The sequence below is a fragment of the Triturus cristatus genome, chromosome 10, assembly GCF_964204655.1.
Source record: "Triturus cristatus chromosome 10, aTriCri1.1, whole genome shotgun sequence".
NCBI classification, from domain to species: Eukaryota; Metazoa; Chordata; class Amphibia; order Caudata; family Salamandridae; genus Triturus; species Triturus cristatus.
The window spans coordinates 335,521,034-335,536,507 of record NC_140593.1 but is presented as its reverse complement, the minus strand read 5'-3'; the positions used below and the strand labels follow the sequence as shown (position 1 = coordinate 335,536,507).

The 15,474-nt window shown below is 46.1% G+C and overlaps 1 protein-coding gene across 1 annotated transcript in view; it reads left to right on the top strand.

The window, feature by feature from the left end:
- CNTNAP2 (contactin associated protein 2) overlaps positions 1-15,474 on the top strand; it is a 2,761,105-nt gene that overhangs the window by 2,130,260 nt on the left and 615,371 nt on the right. Inside the window, exon 15 of the mRNA XM_085631546.1 lies at positions 14,346-14,473. Coding sequence (XP_085487672.1) covers positions 14,346-14,473 — 128 coding nt within the window. The remainder of the gene's footprint in view (positions 1-14,345; positions 14,474-15,474) is intronic.

Below are 15,474 nucleotides of genomic sequence, written 5' to 3'. Positions count from 1 at the left end.
GGGCCCCTGTGTGGATCAGATTTGAATTTATGATACAGTTTCAGCTCTCTTGTGTCCTCTTTGGCCAGATCACAAACAGTGCACAGACACACTGGTTGAAATTCTAAATGTGTTTATAGTTAATATTCAGGGATAGTGATGTATGTTTTTAATATTGTAACACAGCAGCAGCTCACTAATACTACTGCAAATGTGACATCCTCCCATTTCTCATATCTGAGATCCTGTTTGGATCTAAAAGAAACATCTTTAATGGATGTTGCATAAAACAAAAACACATTTGTTGTAAAATGTCTGTAATAGACTCTCACACATTACCCAGATTAAAAATAAATGAAAGAAAAATGCTATTTGCAACAATCTGTTTAAGAATTATTCAAGGCCATCAGGACAAGACTCTCTGCAGAACAGAGCTGGCTCTACCAGGGAGGATCACTCAACTCTTCAGAACTGATAATCATTAGTTCACTTATCAGCTCTGTAGATGGTTTCCTGGATATGCAGACGTCCACCACGTGTGCTTTGAGAATCACTGATATATGTTGGTGATTCTGAAAGCACAGGCCGTGCTTCTGGACTTGCTGCGTGCCTTTTGTTAATAAAGCATGGCTGCAAGCAGATTGTGTTCATTTTTGAAAGTATACATATTATTTGGAGCGCTATGTATAGGCATGACAGACACTACAGTTAACAAGCTTGCTGCAAGCCTTTTCATAATAGAGTGTGACGGGGGGCAGATTGTCTGCTTTTCTTAAAAGTTTTCATGTTGATCGCAGTGCCCGCCTACTTCTACAGGCTCTGCAATTAACATAAATACTTTTCTTTCGGGGGATATTCTGCGCGTGCCCCTTACAGGGAACAGAGCCCCTCACAGGGTGGCCATACAACAGCTCAGAGGGGCTAAAGCCAACCCCTTTCTGTGGTACCTCCCCGCAAGCAAAGAGAAGGCATGGCAATAGGATGTCCCACTTAAGCCTCATGGAGTCTGACAGACCCCCAATCATGCAGTTCAGAGGTCGTTTGAACCTCTCAACAAACCGATTACCTGGGCGGTGGTAAGGTGTGGTGAATTTGTAGTTCACTCCACATACTTCCCACATTGCAGTCAGGTACTTGGACATGAAAATGGTATCACGGTCAGATACCACCTCTTTGGGTAAACCTATGCTGGAAAAAATCCCCATCAGTACCTGGCCCACCATGGGTGCCGTTACTGTCCTCAAAGCAGTAGCTTCTGGGTACCGGGTGGCATGGTCCACCAAGACAAGGATAAACAGATTGCCCATGGCTGTCTTGGGGTCCAGAGGCCCCACAAAATTGATGCCCACCCTCTCAAAAGGGGTGTTCACAACAGGGAAAGGCTGGAGTGGAGCTTTCCATCTCCCTTCACCCATGCCACTTTCCTGTCACGTCTGCCAAGTCCTACGATGAGTATCAGAGTGCTTTCACATTTGGGGCCAGACAAAGAGGAGGAGAAGCCTTTCAGAGGTCTTGTCCTACCTCGAATGTCCTGCGAAAGGCACATCATGAGTCAGACCCCATAGGAAGGCTCTGAAGCACTGGGTTACTTCCAGCACACAAGCTGCCCCGGGCTCAGCAACCTTAAGATCACTATACTGGATACTTTTCTCCCAGAAAATCAAGTGTGAGCCAGACTGCAGATCCACAAGGGAATGGAATTCCTGCTGCTCCTTGCAGAATTCCTTCCCGGCGGGACCCCCTTCTGGCTGCCAATGGGTCAGCTCAGGCAAGTTTCCCAGTTCGGCCACTTGCTCCTGTGTAGGTTCTGGGGTATCCCACTCAGGGTCAGCCTCCTCCAGGACTTTGGAAAAGTCTGGGGTAGGTTTCTTGCTCCTCCTGTCCCTCCTCTTTCTGGCAGGCACCTGGGGTACTCTTTCAGGCTCCAGGTCCTTCTGATCACCCTTTACGGCTGCCATGGACCGAGTGGTCATGCATGCCCACTCGGGCCACCCCACCATTTCCAAGTGTGACCAGCTATCCACCTCACGTTAAGGGGAATCCTCCAGGTCATTACCCAGCAGACAATCAATAGGCATTGATGGACACAAAGCTACGCTCAAGGAATCTAAGCGCCCCCCATTCAAAGAGAACCTGCACCACCACACACCGGCACTCAGAGTTGCCCACTGCAACTACTTGGTGTAACGCATCAGGGACCACCTGCTCTTCTGACACCAAGTGACACCTAACAGTAGTCACACTGGCTCCTGTGTCTCTCAGATCCTCCACCTTCTGTTCATTGATGGTCGCCCATTTCCTGTGCTTCCTAGTTTTCTTGGTGCAAGGGTTTTCTGGATCATCTCACTGTCCCCTAGTGGCATAAAGGTAATCTCAGCTGGCTCACACCCTTATCCTGGAACCAACTCCTCCCCAAGCACTACACTGGCCAACCCCCATTACTGTCCAAAAGTGAGTGGCGGTGCCCCTAGTGATACTTGAGATCCCCCTTCATGTGACCCTCCTGACCACATGCATAGCAGTTGTGGGGACCCCTCTCTGCATGCTTTCCTGTAGAGATCCAAGGTTTCCTATCAGTTAGGGGGTAGGAATCCTTACCCTGGGAACTAGATTTGGACAGTTTGTAGAACTCCCTCTGTTTATTCTTTTCCTGCCCACTCTTCTGCTGGGGACCATGCAAGCCCTTAGCAGAGTCTCCCTCATACCTCTTGTGTACCCTGGTGCTCATCCAATGGTCCTTCTCCTGAGCAAGCTTTCTGGGGTCAGTCAGCTTGCTGTCAATCAGATGTTGGTGCAGCTCTGGAAAACAAAGACTATACAAATGCTTCCATGCAATCAAATCATACAATTCCTGGTCTGTTACCGGGCTGCCCGCCACTCAACCATCCAGTGCTCTGCAAAAATGATCAACACACTCAGGCCAAGTTTGTGAATCAGATTTCTTGAAGGACCTAAACTTGGTCTTCTACTGCTCTGGGCGTCCTTCATGGCAGGATAGGTGAAACACTTTGCAGGCCCTAGGACTGTCAAAGTGTCTGTCTCCACTACCTCAAAGTGCATCCGTAGCCTTGTCCCTCAGTGGATGTCAGGGATCTGGTGCATGCGGTAACCTGACTCATACCCAATGGCCAAGTCATTCCCATCATAAAAATACCAACCATAAATCCCGCAGACCCTAACAAATTTCAGACGGTATCAAACATCCCCTTATTAGCAAAAGTGATACAAAAGTGTGTGCAGCAACCCCTAAGCCTACACATATTCAAATGTAACCTACTAGACAGCTGCCAATCGGGATTCAGACCAAATCATAGTACTGAAACAGCAATACTACAAATAGTAGACAATGCATTACTCACCCTTGACCTGAACAAAACATGCCTTTTAATCTTTCTTGACCTATCGTCAGCATGCGCCACAGTCAACCACGAGCTGTTGCTAGATCGTCTGGAAACCAGGATGGCGTTTTCAGTGAAAATTCTAGATTGGTTCAAGTCCTTCTTGAGGAACAGAGCACAGATATTTCTGGTGAAAAATAACCTATCAGCTTCTTCCCCCACTCAGATCATAGTTCCACAAGGCTCAACCATCACTATTCAATCTATACATGCACCCTCTTACAGATACACTGTGCCTTGCCAACATCTCTTTCCACATGTACGCTGATGACACTCAGATTTACATGAAGGTTTCATCGTTGGAGGAGATCAAGTCAATGAACGAGGCATTAAAGGCAACATTGCTATGGTTAACCAGAAATCAGGTCACACTAAACACGCAAAGAACAGAGTTCCTTCTCAAATCCCCCACAAAAAATGTGACCGCTGTAAAAGAATGGACCAGTTCTATCACTGAACTCCGATCATGGTGGAGTTAACCAAATTACTGGGAATTACTATTGATCAGAGCCTGAACTTGCAAGCCCACATCAACTCGTAAGGATAAGAATACCTGTTTTTACTTGAATTACATTAGGAAATCGAGACCATTCATGGATACAGTAGACCTCAAGATGACAGTCTAGGCATTAGTAATCTCGAGGATTGAATATGGCTGCACTACACTTTCAGGGTTTCCCAAGATCACAACTGCTCCTCGAAGAGCCTGCCTAAATTCAGCAAAAAGGCTTATAACAGGGTCAAAACAACTTCAATCACATCTCTCCTTACCTGAAGGCCCTGAACTGGCTTCCATACGAAGCCAGAATTAAACTCAAACTCAAAATAGCTTGTATCACACACAAAGCATTACACCTCAATACACCAAGCTATCTAGCTCAGAAACTGGTGATTTCCGGGGAGGGGGAGGGGGGGGGGCTATCAGACCTTCCAGGAACGCCAGAGATCTTCTACTGAAGCACCCAGGTTTCCAGAAGAAGAGAACATATAAACGAGCATTCTCTGGAGCAGCACTGAGAATATGGAACTCGCTACCTCCAAGCATCAGAAGAATACCAAACGCCTCAAGATTCAAGAAGGAGACCAAGATATTTCTAATGAGCAAACTTCTCCCAAAACCTTTTCCGTTCCATCTTGCAGCCTCACCTTTAAACACCTGCTTAATCCACGCACGAACATCTCGTACCAAGGTTCCATCCCACCTGATATTTTTAGGAGTCTTTGTCGCTGAATGAAGTTAATGTTACGGTTTCTGAATCTGTAAATGCTTTCTTTCGAAATGTACTATAGAAACTAAGTATATATGGTTGTAATGTGAAGTGCTCTGATACTCCACGGGGTCAAGTTTGCGCTATATAAAACAATAAAAATAAATAAATACCCCAAAAACCAACCGTGTATGTCATCCTCCCATTTGTAGTCTTTTACTAAATCTTTGGGAATGTACACCCTCCCCTCATATTGCACTGGACATACGCCTCCACCATTTGTGCTGGACTCTGCCTTCTTGGGCTTGATGTCCAGCTCCTCCATACTCAACTCATGGGCTAAAAGCAATTTCCTCTCCTCTGTAGCAAGGGTTCTCGCCTTCTCTTGTTGCCCTTGCTCCATTTCCAACTTTTTGTTTTCCAACTTGAGCTTCTCAAGCTCCCACTCATGCTCCCTGGCCTGTTGCCTGTCCTCCAGCTCCTCTGAGGACAGACTCCAGTATGACACACTACTACCACCCCTGAAGGACGCTCCCTCCATAGGCAGATCCTGAGCTTCAAAGTCCCTTTGCTGGCTCTCTACCTCCAGATCTACATCCTCATTTCCAGGTTCCCAGGCTTCTCTTGCTGCCCAGAAGGCCCTTCAAGCCTTCTGCAGCTTCTCATTCCTAACAGAACTTTTAACAGGGCAATTAAGATCCTTGCAGATCTCCTTTAGATGAGACACTGAGTAGGAGTTCAACCTCCCAATCTCAAACACAACCACTGCAACTTCAACTGCTGGCTCAACAAGCTGAGACATAATGTGTAGATAACTTCAAGGGTTGTCAAAAACAGGAAAACTCAAAAAGCAGTATGTGGTTGAGGAATGGTCTGCACTATGCAGGAGTGTACGCCAATTACTGCATGTCAAGTACGAACACAAGTCCTCTCCTCACAGCTGACCACAAGCATTAGAAATGGGGGTCTCTTGTTGCAAGTGGAATGCACCCTGCCCAAGTAGGGACCCTTTATTCTCGTCAGGGTAAGGGAGTTACACACCCAAGACAACCCCTGCTCACCCCCTGTGTAGCTTGCCACGAGCAGTCAGGCCAAGCCTCAGGGACAGAACAGTCTCCAACCATCTTCAACCTGCACCTGGGCACAGCCTGAGTGAGCCCCAATCTTCCAGGTGGTACTTCCACAGTCCTGGACTCTTGTGAGTGGTGCTTAATGTGCCAGACGGCCAAAATCCAAAACTTGGGACTAGGAATTTTTTTGGCGGCTAAAAACTGCTCTGAGTGAAGACTGGAACCAACCAGCTAGTTTATCGGCCCAGAGTGCATCGCCAGTCGCACTGACTTTGCAACACCTCCCCCTACGTTCTTCTCCAGCAGAAAAACCTGTTCATAGGTCCTTTCCAGAAGGGGTATTCAGCCTTGTGAAGCCCTCACTAGCTACACCCTCCAGCTTTGTCCTTATGGAAATGTTCAACTTTCAAAAAAGAGAGTAAGTCTAAACATGGGAATCTTTTTCAGTTCCTCCCTGATGATGATGCCTTCTCCTCGGACACTACCTGCAGCCTTGCCCCACTGAACTTCTACCTTTTTGCTGGAAATGTATTTCAAGTCCAAGGGTAAGCGCTGCCCAGGCCCAATCCACTTGTGTATTCGACTTGTGCTCCATCATGGTCGGCCTTATTTTTTGGCTTTGACATGGTCATGCCTGACTAGATGTCTGGGATTTTTCTTGGGTGGGATTTCACCTCATTATGGGTTGTGTGCTGAATAAATACTTTACACATTGCCCCTAAGTTAAGACTGACTGCTTTGTGCCAAGCTACCAGAGGGTTACGCACAACTTAATTTAGTGACTTTAGTGGTTCACCCTGACAGGGAATGTGGTTATTGTATGCGAATGGTGAACACTACACTCACCCAAAAATGAAATTTTTCACAAACATGCACCTTGGCGTGTAGGGTAAGCAATATATGACGGGCATCCTTAGGGAACTCTTTACAGGGATAGTTTATCCCAAGGTTCAACAAAGCCTGTGTGGCCTCTTAAACTCTCCCTCCTGAGGATTCACTTGTTTTGTCTTGTGGGAGAGCAGTAGTAGTCCGGGCAAAAGAAAAAGAGTGGTTAAAATTACCTATATAAGATATTTATTAGTGGCTTGATTCCATGGTAAGTTTAAAAACTGGGGTGGATTCACTGGGCATAATCATCTGTAGATTCCTTTTTGGTCGATATGTTTCTTGCCTCTTAGAGCCCTGTAGCATCCATGGCATTCATCAAGACCAGTGTAAAAAGACACAGATCTAGTAGTCGGTAGTTGAAATGTATTCAGTGAAGGAAGTGCTTCACATCTCATTGTAAACACACAAAGAAGAACTCACTTGAGGATCTATTCATGATTGAAGTCCTGTCTAAAAATGGTCAAGGCACATTCCACTCCGGGGCCCACGGGAGTCTTTCCAGACTAGATTATTTTCTAATGCCCGCGGCCCAGACCACCCGGGTCCGGGAGGTTAAGCACCTGGCCCGGGGCATCTCCGACCATTCCCCATTGTGGCTCCTCTTCGACACCGGGATGCAATCCGCCGGGCGGATCGCCCCCATTAACCCCTGGTACTTGCGTGATCCCAAGATTCGCAAGGGTCTCATTAAGTCGCTTGATCAGTATTTTCTGGAGAATGAGGGGTCCGTCTTGTCCTCAGTGTCCCTGTGGGAGGCCTTCAAAACGGTCCTCCGAGGACACGCCCTATCCCTGATCGTGGAGGCCAAGAAAGCTAAGAACGGGGAGGTGGTTGCATTGGAGGCTGAGATATCGGGGTTGGAGGCTGCCTTGGAGATGGGTGTCACTCAGGACGGGCTCCATGCCCTCAGCCTGAAGCAGTTCGAATATAAGTCCCTTGTTACGGATGCTGCTCGGACAATGTATAGGGAACAGCAGGGTAGACTGTATGATGCTGGGGATAAGGCGGGTAAATTGATTGCTTGGCTTGATAAGAAGGAGAGAGTGAATCGAGTGGTCCCCGTGCTTCAGACGTCAGAGGGAGTGAGTGTGACTGACCCTGGTGAGATTGTGGAGTGTTTTGCGGACTACTTCTGTGCTGTGTACTCCCCGGTGTCTACTAGAGATGAGGCTGACTCTCGTCACTTGTTGAAGGATATTGCTTTGCCCTGCTTGTCGGTGGAGGAGCGTGAGCAGATGGATGCCCCACTTTCGGTTGACGAGATTGCAACCGCGATTCGTTCCCTTCGCTCAGGCAAGGCTATGGGCCCCAACGGACTCCCGATTGAACTCTATAAACTGCAACCGGATAAACTTGCGCCAGTTCTCCGTCGTATGTTCTCGGAGTCGCTTGAACTCGGCTCTCTCCCTGATGACCAACGCCTGGCCACTATCGTCGTGATTCCCAAGGACGGTAAGCCTCGGGACCGTTGCGCCTCGTATAGGCCTATTTCTCTGCTGAACGCAGAGCCGAAAATCCTTGCCAAGGTTCTTGCGAACTGCCTGCTTACTGTTATTTGAGATCTGGTGCATCCGGACCAATCCGGTTTTATCCCGCACCGGAATACGGCCCTTAACTTGCGGCGCCTGCATGGCGTACTTGCAAGGGCGGAATATCTTTCAGAGCCGGCCATCTTGGTTTCCTTGGACGCCACGATTGCCTTTGATACGATAGAATGGCCGTATCTTTGGGCCGCCCTGGCAAAGTTTGGCTTCGGGGCGGGATTTATTAATTGGGTTAAACTCTTATACGCTGCCCCGCTGGCACAGGTGGTCATTAATGGGAGGGTTTCCCGGCCCTTCGTTCTTGGGAGGGGCACTAGGCAGGGGTGTCCGTTGTCTCCCCTGCTCTTCGCGTTAGCTTTGGAACCGCTCGCTGCTTGGCTCCGTTGGGAACCGTCGATAAGAGGGATCCAGTGGGCCCCTGGCTTCGAGGATCGTGTTTCGTTGTACGCGGACGACATTCTCTTGTACCTCACCTCACCACGTAAGTCACTCAATGTGCTCTTTGACATCCTCACTTCCTTCGGCAAGAACTCTGGTTTGATCATTAATTGGTCCAAATCTTGTGTCTATGCTATATCCGGTGGCTTTCCTCTCTTGCCTTCTCGTTTTCCCATTAAGGCGTCCAGCTCCGGCTTTACGTACCTGGGGGTGTACGTCTCATTGGATCCTGCTGTCCGCTACGAGCATAATCTCCTCTCTCCACTTCGGAGATTGAGGTTAGACGTGGCCCGTTGGCGTAAGCTTCCCTTGTCTCCCCTCGGTCGTTCGGCACTTTTTAAAATGATGTCTCTTCCCCGATTTAATGGGGGCGATCCGCCCGGCGGATTGCATCCCGGTGTCGAAGAGGAGCCACAATGGGGAATGGTCGGAGATGCCCCGGGCCAGGTGCTTAACCTCCCGGACCCGGGTGGTCTGGGCCGCGGGCATTAGAAAATAATCTAGTCTGGAAAGACTCCCGTGGGCCCCGGAGTGGAATGTGCCTTGACCATTTTTAGACAGGACTTCAATCATGAATAGATCCTCAAGTGAGTTCTTCTTTGTGTGTTTACAATGAGATGTGAAGCACTTCCTTCACTGAATACATTTCAACTACCGACTACTAGATCTGTGTCTTTTTACACTGGTATGGGGGCATCGCGCTCCCGGACATCAGAAGGTACTATTGGGCTTCCCAGCTATCTGCTATTAACCATGCAACGTACTCACCTGGTCCGAATCCGGCTTTCGAAATGGATAGATTTTTGTTGCCTGGCGGCAACTTTAACAGAGCGCTTTACTCTCGATCGGCTGGGAGGACCTTAACCGGTCCCACTAAGATTGCAGTACGCTTGTGGAAGGCTGCGAATGTGGCCATGGGCTGGAATGATCGCTTGACGGGCGCGACCCCCTTGTTTGCGTCTGACAGATTGGGAAGCCTCTGGACGACGAAGGGATTCGAGCGTTGGGACACGATTGGCATCAGCAGAGTAGGTGACCTTTGGGTGAAGGGTGCGGTTAAATCCTTCGCTGCGCTGCAGAGTGAGTACGAATTGAGTGAGAGGGAGTTCTTTCGGTACGTTCAGGTTCGCCACGCTTTGCTCTCGGCCATCGGGGCGGGGACTGCAGTCCCTGTGTCTTCGCCACTCGAGGACCGCATACTCGACGGTCACTTGCCCGACAGTACTATTTCCCTTATCTATAAAAAACTAATAAACATTCGGGCGGATCTCCTCGTGCGTCTGCGGGAGGCGTGGATTGGGGATGGGGTCGAACTGGACGACGAGGACTGGCAATCTGCGCTGTCCTCCCCTAAGGAGGTGGCTATACCCGCGCGTCTCCGTCTTGTCCAGCTTAAAATTCTCCACCGTGTCTACGTGACGGGCCCTCGTTTAGTTCTGATGGGTTTCTCTGAAGATGGGCTCTGTAGGCGCGGCTGTGGGCTCAGCGCCACTTTTCTCCATGTTCTCTGGGAGTGCCGTAAGGTTGCGGAGTACTGGCGCCGGGTGCATGCGGTCATGGAATGTGTCACTGGGGTCGCCCTGTTGCCTGAGGTTCGCCGATGTGTGCTGAACGTGTGGGAGCCTAACGATTATAATGCGGCTCAGACTCAGTGGGCGGCCCTTGGGAACATGGTTGCTAAGAGGGACATCGCACAGCTTTGGGGTTCCCGGCGGCCTCCCACTGTGTCAGTATGGAAGGAGAACATGGACTGGTGCATGTGCAGAGAGAAGACTGTGTATGTGGCCCGGGGCAAGCCGGGGGCGTGGGGTAGAATTTGGGGCCAGTGGAACGCGTACCGTGGGAACATCTGCACACCCCCCCCTCGTGGACTCATCTGATGCTGCCTTGTCCCCCTGATCCTGAGGTTCCCGGACTATTGCATTTCACCTGTAGATGGTTGTGGCTCTCCCGTCGCCCCCACCTCCCCCTTGATCATCCTCATTGACCACCCGAGGGTGGAGTTGGTACTGTGTGGTCCCCAGCCGTGGTTAGACGCCTCTTTATGTCTCCGGATCACTTCTGAGGTGCACTCAGTACTCTGTCAATTCGGCTGAGCCCCAGGGGGCCCATTGCTTCCTTGATGTTGTTGAACATGTACATATTAGCGGCCGGCCCTGGTGGTTGTAGGCCCATGTTTGTATTGATTTTTATGTGCAATAAAGGTTTTCCAAAAAAAAAAATTTAAAAAAAAATGGTCAAGGCTCTTGGTGAATGTCAGCCTGGCTACTCCAGTCAAGGGAGTATTTCTCCAAATTGTAGCAAATGGTAGGCCTTTTTGTCCCCAAATTTGGATAAAGTTTGGTAAAAGATCTCTGTAAAGAGCTTCATAAGGATGCCTGTCGGGTATTGAACCCCCATCCAACACCGAGCAGGTCCCTATGATGAAGCATGGCACTTCAGTTACATTACATCCTTATTTGGGAGGCCCTGCAATTACAAGCTTGCTCCTTCTTTTAGCCTTTAAAAGGTTGACCATTCACAACTGCTAATATAGATACTTGTCCGGAACGTCATTCTTTTGTGTTATTGTGAGGAATTGAGAGGTTGTATGATGAATCAACCAACCTCTATTTCCCTCTCTACACATATGAACTTGGAGTCTACACAGGTACTCAGATAATGAACAGGTAACCCATAACCAATTCAATTTAAGTAAGTTCAAAGCCGTCCACTAATGTTTGCTCTTCAAAACGTTAGTTAACACCTCCTTAATAAGGGCGGAGAAACATGACCTTGTTTTCAGATTTGATAGATTAAACAGCAACTGAGTATCGTCAGAGGACACGTACATATAGAACTGCATTTTCCTATTGTGTGAAAGGGAGCCTAAAGGCAGACTATAAATACTGAAAAGTAGGGGGAAGCTCAGACCCATGATGGACCCCGCATTTGACCTGACTGGACACAGAGTTTGTTGATTTTAGTGCATCTAGTGGGTCATCCTGCACTTCATAAATGACAAATGTATTTTTTTTTAAATGTATAGTAGAGTCCAAATATGGACGGGATCACTACTTATAGGATTGCACATTTTAGACTGGCTGATATTGCTTTGGTGAGGGCTGTTTAATGTACTGCTGCAGGAACCCCTCCTCCTGTAGATTATCCTTTGACCAGTTAGAGAATGTACTACCTTCCCCATTCCCTTACTTAGCCACAAGGTATTATTTCGCATAAAGTAACACTTGTATAGCTTCCGACCAGTGAGATCCTTTGTGGTTGCACACTATTGAGCCAAAGACAACGCTAGAGAGAAACAGAGTATACGTTCAATATCTGCTAAGAAAGCTTTTGCTTCTTGGCATCCAAAAAGTACACATAAACCTAGTAATCTTGCTGAAGCAGATCATTTTAGCAGTCAGAACATATATATCTCAAGCGGCAAGATATGTCTGCAAAGGTCGTTGATAGTTGGACCTATCAATATAATGTAGGTGAATGAGAAAAAGGTAGTGATGAGCAGGCTTTGCTTTTGAACTTGTATTTATCACTGGTGGTGACTACCAAGTCTCACCTTGCAGGCTTCATTGAACATTTGGTAGTGATATTTGATTTATTTATGATCATTAGATATTGGTTCTCTAAGCCTGGGAGTGTTGGCAAGCTTTCAAAATGACATCTAGGAGATCAGGGTATCTAGACACAAAGAAAAACAAATGATGAAAACAATGATATGGGACTGGGATCACACTAGGGATTTATAGCTGTAGGAACATATCTTGATATCGATATTTTTATGTTCAGGAGATTTTAATCGGCCACTGTGGTAGCTGTGACATAATTGACATGAGTTTCAGTATGTATATCATGAGCTGGATATTACGCGTTGCTGGGTTCTGTGAAAGGTCGTGGATTTAGTAAATCTTTAAGAGGTACAGCGTAATTTACAGCACGATTTATTGGTTAAATAAAATCTAAGATACCTCAATGTCTTGTCAATCCATTTAAACATATCTTTGAAGTGCAATTGCTTCATAGACTATGCTTTTGTTCATTTAAGAGAGAATTAAGTATGCCTCGAATAAAAGGCTCAAAATACATAACACAATGACTCAGGGGGAGTTTGAAGTAAACACATAAGTATTCTAGTTATCGCTTGTTGGTGTTGCTAGTTAAAGTAAGTTAACTTTATGAGGATGAAAGCCCTTACCCACCCATTCCCTGGCTTGCTTAATCAGAGGGCTTCTCCGGACTTTTGTAATGCTGGTTCCCAATGTGCGCTGCAACCCTGAAAATCATGACAGCTTCTAAGAGTCGTATTGAGGGAGTGGAGTGGGTGTAATAATTAGAGAAAGACAAAGGGGAAAATTTGCATTTGGTTAAAGCTATCAAGTGACAACTTAGTCCTGTCCCAGTGCGCAGGATTAAAATAAGACTGGGGAAGGCCTCGACCCTTCGAATAATTACGAAATAGTCCCCTGTTTTGTAATCTGCTATCAAGATTATTTATTACAGAACAAAAGGCATGAGTGATTGGGATCCTTTCTTCCAAGAAGTGTTTGAGGTCTAACATCTATTGCTGGATTAAAAAAGAATGTTTATGGAGAAAAAGATTTTGTTTTTGTATTTTGTTTGACAGTTCCGAGAACCTTCAGGAGCAAGAAACACAGTGTGAGGTCGGGTAGCCTTAATGCTATGTTTTCATTGGAGAATACAGTTGATAAGTGTTCCTTAGCTGGGCTATTAACAATGAGGTCTTTAAAGTAATTTGGCTTTCCCTGAGCTGGTGTTTCGTTTGTATATATAAAGAGCATATGGCGAGGAGAAATCACTTCACAAAATGAGAGCTCATCTGCTCAAACCCTTGCCTCAAAATATGGAGGCAACAGCATAACATTTAAAATCAGACACCTGGCGTTCTAGAGAGCGGGCAGGAAATATCTTCGACATTTTTCTATGATTGTGTTTATGAACAACTCATACCACTTGCATCACAAGATCTTTTTGTTAATTGTTAAAAAAGATATCCGCAGCAGCAAATAAATAGCTGAGTCCAAATTGCTACAGCTTGTAGCAAAGTGTAAAGAGATTTGAGTTTATTTTCAAATGTGTCTAACTACAGTTTTATGAAATTGTTAGCAAAAGTGAATACATGGACGAGGATGAACATCAATTAGGCTCACACGTGTTACAATTAATCACGTCATACCTCCTGTTATCTCCCCAGATGGGTCTTCAGAGACGCCTGAGGCATTTATCAGTTTGAAAGTAGGACTAGTTTAGGATTGATGTTAACTTCATATCATCTGGATTTGCATAGGGTGAGTAACAAGAGGAAAGAGGCATTTAGTTTTTTTTAGCTCAAAAATTAAAAGGTAACTTTGATTTTTTTTCTTATGGATTGTCTTCTAATAATGAACTCATTCCATTAAATAATAATGGAATGACAAAGGGGGATAATAAAGACATAAAATGAAGCATGTAGAACCCGCTGCTTGCTGTGAGTGTGGCAATATTTGTGTTGTCAGTTGGTGCAATGGAAAATGATGCCATATTATAAGCTCTGTATAAAGATTGAGTGTTTAAATGAAGATGGTTAGGGTGTTTCAATCTAAGATCACATGGTTATTTGTAAATGGTCTTGCTTCTTTAATTTTGTGTATTATTGAGATTAAATATACGGTAATTACATGTTTTAAACTGTTAATTCATATACAAATCTTAGTGTCTGTGTTTAAGACGTGTTTCGCAAACATTTCCTATGTTATTAAATTGCAGCAATAACACATCTGCGGATTTTCAACATTCTTTCTACCTCTTACTTTCGGTTTCACACAGGAAAAGGGACAGTGGATTGTTGTCTTACAAAGACCATTTACCGGTGATGCAGGTGGTGGTGGGAGACACAAGCAGACCAGGCTCAGAGGCTAAGCTATCGGTGGGACCGCTGCGGTGCTATGGAGACCGTAAGTTCGGAACTTTAGGTTATCTGAAGTTGCTTTGCATTTGTTGGTAAACCTGGTAGTAGATGCCAAATATAATTTTCCAGGACTTTTACTCATTACAAAGCGGTAGACATTCCCTGACTAAAACACATAAAAGATGATGGGAGGCTGCTTATTATAAATAAACCACTGGCAATAGCTCAGGGTAGCATTCCAACCCATCCTTCTTTTGCTCATCGTGCCACCTCAGTTTGGACTCAGCCATATGCAAATCAGAGTTGATCCTGCTCAAGCATGCAGTCTCCTTTTGTATGCTTCATGTACCACCCTAAGTGGCATGGGCATGACCAGACGTGGGTTCCATGCTCACTGTGTCACTTGAACCAAGCTATACCTGGCTGATGAGCCCATAACTAGGGTGAAACATGTCCTGGGTTGCATGTTTTCTGGTTCAGGGAAGACCTGGCCTGGCGGTACGAGCTGGACTGTTCCAATGAGGACAGGGCCAAGACTGATTTGCATAGCGATGGGCGGAAACTGAGGTGGCATGGTGAGCAAACGAACGATGTGTTGGAGTGCTACCCCAAGCTATTACCAGTTTTTAGACTTATTGCAAGCAGCCTCCCATCACTTTTTGTGTGTTTCACATTCTGTGCATAAAAACATAATTATCAAAGGGAAGATATTCCTATGTTAATGTTTTATGCTTCATTATTACTTGGATAAAAAAAAAATTGTAATCTTTTTTCTTTAAATAATTTATTTTATTCGACTTCATAACTTTGTTATGTAAGGATTCCATTAGCATGAAAATAATGTTTCGAAAGCCCAGTTATTCGCTGCCCTGACATGAGAGCAGTGAAAAAAATTATTTTGTGTTTTTCACTGCTCTGGCATCAAAGGAGCAAAACACTAGGCATCAGATCAGTGGAGTTGATCTACTCTCCTTCCTGATATTGGTTGGTTTGATGAGATCTGAGTGAGCCGTGGAAATATAGGTGTCACACTAGCGCCAGTGATCA